The 6,000-nt window shown below is 39.5% G+C and overlaps 1 protein-coding gene across 1 annotated transcript in view; it reads left to right on the top strand.

Moving 5' to 3' along the window:
• Dennd6a (DENN domain containing 6A) overlaps positions 1–6,000 on the top strand; it is a 52,687-nt gene that overhangs the window by 34,881 nt on the left and 11,806 nt on the right. The window contains exons 13-15 of the mRNA XM_021203327.1: positions 2,844–2,909; positions 3,147–3,211; positions 5,517–5,606. Coding sequence (XP_021058986.1) covers positions 2,844–2,909; positions 3,147–3,211; positions 5,517–5,606 — 221 coding nt within the window. The remainder of the gene's footprint in view (positions 1–2,843; positions 2,910–3,146; positions 3,212–5,516; positions 5,607–6,000) is intronic.

Genomic DNA, 6,000 nt, shown 5'->3' on the forward strand with positions numbered 1-6,000 from the left:
ATCACCTGCTACCCTTGCAGAGGAGCTGCGTTTGGTTGTCAGCGCTCACTCAGTGACTCACAACCATCTAGAACTTCAGTTCCAGCGGTTGTGGTGCCTTCTACTGATACCTATGGACACCAGGCATATACATACATGCAAGCCAAACACTAATACATGTAAATAGAAATAAATCAATTGATTAAAAATAAAGAACTCAGCATATTTTCCAGAGTTGTGCAATAACGAACCTTCTTAATGATAGTATATGAGGATTCCCCATTTTTATATCCTTATTGTTTTCATTATAGCCATTTTTTGTTTGTTTGTTTTTTGAGACAAGGACTTTATGTAGCCCTAGATGTCCTGGAACTCACTATGTAAACCAGGGTCAGTCTCTGCTAGCTCATCTGCCTTACACTGACTTCCCTCCAGCCCCCACCACATGGCTGGCTCTTTCCCCTGCTCCACTCAGGTTACCATTCCATGCCCTCTTCGATCCTCCTGCCTCTGCTTTCATCCTTCTTGTCTCTCTGGTTGCACAAAGTTCCACCACTTTTGCCCCAGCACTTGGCTGCCAGCTCTTTATTATTACCAATCAGCAGTAAGACATTGCCAAAACATCTCTTTGGCTCCTTTGGTCAGTGATGGTTGCCCGACCGGCATGTTTTTGGGCATGTGTGGAAGGATAAACATTTATAAAAGAAAACCTGGTGATGGGTCATGAAAATGTCGATACCAAATCCTCTTTGCTGGTACAGAATTAACAATTAAAAATGCAGCATAATACAATGCAAGGAAGGTCACCCCAACAGGTTTACAATTTCCTTACCCTAGTGGGTGATCATGCTGAGTGTCTTTACATGAGTCATTTATATGCCTTTATATGCCTTCTTTGGAAACGTTTACTTAAGACTTCTCCCCTTTGGTTGTCTCAGTTCTTTACATGTCTGGGTGCCGGTCTCTTCTCAGACAGGCAGGCTTTGTAAATTGTTGACTCTTTTACTCTCTCAGTCCCTGTAATGACAATTTTGGAATTTTGGTTTCTTTAAAATACACAGAAATATCCGAATGTGTGCTCTTATTTTAATCCCAGATATGGAGACGTGGGGATGCTTTGAAATGATCACAGCACCTGACTTTGATTTACCTCATGCTCTAGCAGAGGCATGGTTTTGCTAGCTACAGATAGTTTCTGCAACTGTGTGACATTTGGAATTCTGGGAACTTTCTCAGAGGGTATATGAGAAGAGGGATTGATGGTTGTTGATCGTTTAGAGAGGTTGGTTATGACTTGTTAGTAGAAGAAACACAGGGATATTTCTAATAACTTTCTTCCCTCTATCTTTGTTTCTCTCCTACCTAGTGGTTGTGGGCTAAAGTGGGTGGGGAGGTATGGGAAAAAGAAGAACCCACAAAGTAGCAAAGACCAGCTACAGAGTCCTTTTAGGCACCAATTTTTAGTTTTGATGAAGTTCATTGTATCTAACTTTTCCTTTATTTTTTGTGGATTGAGAGTCACTTTCACAAAATCAAATTTAATTTTACAACCATGATTGTCTGGAATGTGTCTTATGGCATTGTTTGGCTCCTTGAACTCAAGAAGTCTTTTGAGCTGTCTTTTGGGCTCAGGAGTTTATAATTATCCTATTATTGTTGTTGAGTTTTAACCCTGCCAGGTAATTAGACCTGATGGAGAGAGGTTTCTTTTTCTGTTTGTACCTACCTGGTCCATCCCCTTTATACAAAATGGAAAAAATAAAACCTCAGGATAATGTCCTCTGAAGAAAACACAAGTTGTGCTGGTTTATCTTGGCGCTAATTGTAGACTGTTCATTTCTAATCAGAAAGTGGATTGGTTTAGTTTACAACAAGAAAGGTAAAATATTTGGCCTAAGTTAAGATATATGTACAGATATTCAAAGGTGCATTAAGATGATTCTACTAATATAAAGGCCCTCTTTTTTGTCTGTTAGCATTGGGCCCTGAGTAACTTTGTAAATTAAATATTGATAATCACAGACCTGGATTGTTTCCTTGCATTGGTGCCCTTTCCGAGAGCTGTCTGGCATCCGTTTATGTTTTTAAAACAGTTGAAACTTGTGTGCATGCGAGCAGTGAGTGTTGCTCACGTCCACCTGCCACCTCTTCCATGGATGGCTAGCACCGGAGCCCAGAGTCTGTCATCCACATGATGAAGTCCCTGGGTCAGAGTGAAGTCTGCTGCACTGCTGGGCTCTTGTCATTTCTCATTAAAAAAGAAAAAAGACAGTATTTTCATTATTACCAAGAACTGACACCTGACAATAAGAAATAAGAAAATTGGGCTGGAGAGATGGCTCAGCAGGTAAGAGCACTGGCTGCTCTTCCGAAGGTCCTGAGTGTAATTCCCAGCAACCACATGGTGGCTCACAACCACCCGTAATGAGATCTGATACCTTGTTCTGGTGTGTCTGAAGTCAGATACAGTGCACTTATATAATAAATATTTGGGCTGGAGCAAGCAGGGACTGAGCAAGCAGAATTAACCAGAGTGAGCAGAGGTCCTAAAATTCAATTCCCAACAACCACATGAAGGCTCACAACCATCTGTACAGCTACAGTGTACTCACATACAAAAAATAAATAAATCTTAAAGAAAAAAAACAGAAAAGAAAAAAAAAATAGGAAACGTCCTGCTAAATTATTTCTTTCCCTGGCATTTAGTTTTTGTTATGCACTATGTTTTAGCTATAATATAGATAACATGTATGACTGTAACTAAAAGTATTATGATGTTGATGATGGAATTTTGTGCATGATAGGCAAACATTCTATCACTGAATTACAGCCCAATTTACAGGAATTTTTGTTTTTTCTTTCAGGTGAAATTCCTAAGCAAGTTAAAGTGAAAAAGCTGAAGAACCTAAAAACTCTGGATTCTAAACCTGGTATTGACTTTTCTTCTTTGTATCTGCTTGTGCCGCAGTGCATGTGAGGAGGTCAGAGGGCAGTCTGGGAGAGGTATTTCTCTCTCCACCGTGGATTCTAGAGATGTGAGAGTCATGGAATGTGGCTTGCACAATCGCCTTTCCCTGCTGAGTCCGTCTGCTGGCCCACACTTTTATTAATTTTAAGTATATACTCACCTAGGTTGTTGGCTTGTTCTGTTTATCTTCTTTTCTTAGGAGTTTATACTTCTTACAAGCCATATCTAAACAGAGATGAGGAGATCATAAAACAACTCCAGAAGGTAAATATCTGCTCATATTATTAATTTAAATCTCCTCCTTGTGGTATGTAATATTTAGTCAGGCAGTGTGTGGTTCTTGTTTTGTTATTGTTTGTTTTTATATAATAATGTGAACTTTTTAAACTCTATACTGCTGATTGAGCCTCAGGCATGCTAGGCAAGGACTTTACCATTGACAGGTATCCCTAGCTTAGAATCTTAGTTTTTCTTCTTTTAGCCCTGGCTGGCTTAGAACTTACTATGCAGACCAGGCTGGTCTTGAACTTGTAATCTTCCTGCTTCTGCCTCCTAAGTACTGTATTACAGGCATGTGCCATCTTGCCTTGGCTTGGATTATCTTTGAAAAATTAAAAAAATTTCTGTGTGTTTGTGTGTATGTGTGCGTATGACTCAATTCTCTCTTTCCACCTTTTATTTGGGTTACAGGGGAAAATACCTTTACTCACTGTGGCATCTTGCTAACTCTGATGCACACCTCAGCCCCGAATCACATTTAAATCCAACCTTAGGTTTCTATGTGGTTGCTCAAACGTGTAATATCAGCACTAGGAAACTTGAGACAGAAGGATCTAAGTTCTAGGCCTATCAGGCTAAATAGTGAGCCCTTGTCTCACACATAGGTATGGTGAGATGGCTCACCAGGTGATGGCGTTGACTGCCAAGCTGACAACCTGATTCAGTCTCTGGGAAGGACCCACATGCTGTAAAGAGAGAGGAAAAAACTGACTCCCACAAATTGCCCTCCACATATTTTGCAGTGGTATGTGTGTGCTTCTTCCCACATCCCCAGTCATACACACACACACTGCTACATACAAAATAAATGCATAAACCTGAGTTGTCTCAGGATTTCCTTGATAAAGACAGAACTGACTCCCACATGTTGTCCTCTGATCTACCACTCCTTGGCACACATGTGCACATGCACACATACAAACTAATGTATTGACCAAGCCAGCTCAGTCAACAGGATCTCAAGGGAGGGAGTGAAGATTGAAAAAGAAGAAAAACAGAAAATTATAACCTGACTCCAGCCAGTGCTGAGGCTGAAGCAGCTTTATTTCTCTCCAGCCTGCTTTTCTATCATTCCAGGTACATCCAAAACACACGGTCAGTTCTTAGATCAAAGACAAAGGAATCAAGGGAAGTAGTGAACAAGGAGGTCACACAAGAGTATTTGAGTAGAGTGTAAGCAAAGGGATCACACAAGGTAATGATGAGGTAAAGCAGCAAATAAAGCCCCACGGTCACTGGTTCTGACATCCTTATCTGAGCCCAGTGACAAACGCCACATTTCTACAAGTGGCACCAAAAGCTCTCAACAATGTAATACATTTTCTTTTAAATTTAAAAATAATCAAAGATGATTCAGTTGGTAAGGTGCACACACACATAATCAAGATCCCAGCGCATAGACTTGATTGTTGGCTTTGTAGATATGGAAAAATGCCAGTCATTCTGGAAACCTAGACATTGTGAAAATATCACTAACAGTAAGAGAAAATTTAGGGGGCTTTTTGTTTTAAGAAATATTAGAGCCGGGCATGGTGGCGCACGCCTTTAATCCCAGCACTCGGGAGGCAGAGGCAGGCGGATTTCTGAGTTCGGGGCCAGCCTGGTCTACAGAGTGAGTTCCAGGACAGCCAGGGCTACACAGAGAAACCCTGTCTCGAAAAACCTTAAAAAAAAAAAAAAATTAGTAGTATTAATATAGTATATGTAAAATAAAGATTATTTTTACTGTGAAGTGATGCTCTTAAATATGGGATAAATGATACTTATAAATCTATATGTTCTCAGGTTTTACACTGAGGATTTTTAAATTAAATTTATATTTGAATGATAAATGCAAATTGTATTAATATAATGCTATGTTATTTTGATATATGTATACATTGTATAAGTTTTGTCAGGTTAAACATACTCATTTCTTCAAACATTTATCATTTCTTTGTGGTGAAAACATTTAAAATCCTTTCTTCTGTGTTTTTTTAGATCTTTAGTACATAATTATTCTATGATTACCCTGCTATACAATAAGAACACACCAAAATTGCTTGCTACTGTCAAGCTGTAACTTAGTACAGTTACAGTTAAGCTTACTCTCCCCAGCCTCCAGCTAAAGCTTCCTTTTACAAAATTTACAAAATGAATTTAAAATTAAATTATTTCAATATAACATTCTAGGTATTTTGGTTGGTTGGTTGGTAGTAAATTTAAATGTCTAGTTACAAGGCAGTTGGAGTTGGTTGTTATCTTATATTTCCTGACACTAAAATATGGGTTTCCATTTTCTTCTTTCAAGGGTATACAGCAGAAGCGTCCTTCTGAGGCCCAAAGCGTTATTCTCCGGCGCTATTTTTTGGAACTAACACAAAGTTTCATCATTCCATTAGTAAGTTATTAATCTTAATGATTTACTGAGAGTGTGTAAATGTGATTCTCATCTTTTCAAAGCTCAGTGATTTAAAATCCACTTAGGAGAGGTGTGGATTCTTGGTTCCATTTCACTTGGTCAGTCATCTGATCTTCAGTTTGCTTGTCCTTGATATGTGGCTGATTCTTTGGTCCCTAAATAACTTTGAAGTTTGTTAATGAATTTTTTGAAGCAGGGTTGGAGTTTATTAAGAGATGGTCAGTAGCCGGGCCTGGTGGCGCAGGCCTTTAATCCTAGCACTCGGGAGGCAGAGGCAGGCGGATTTCTGAGTTCGAGGCTAGCCTGGTCTACAGAGTGAGTTCCAGGACAGCCAGGGCTACACAGAGAAACCCTGTCTCGAAAAACCAAAAAA

Source organism: Mus pahari, chromosome 8 (genome assembly GCF_900095145.1).
Source record: "Mus pahari chromosome 8, PAHARI_EIJ_v1.1, whole genome shotgun sequence".
Lineage (NCBI taxonomy): Eukaryota > Metazoa > Chordata > Mammalia > Rodentia > Muridae > Mus > Mus pahari.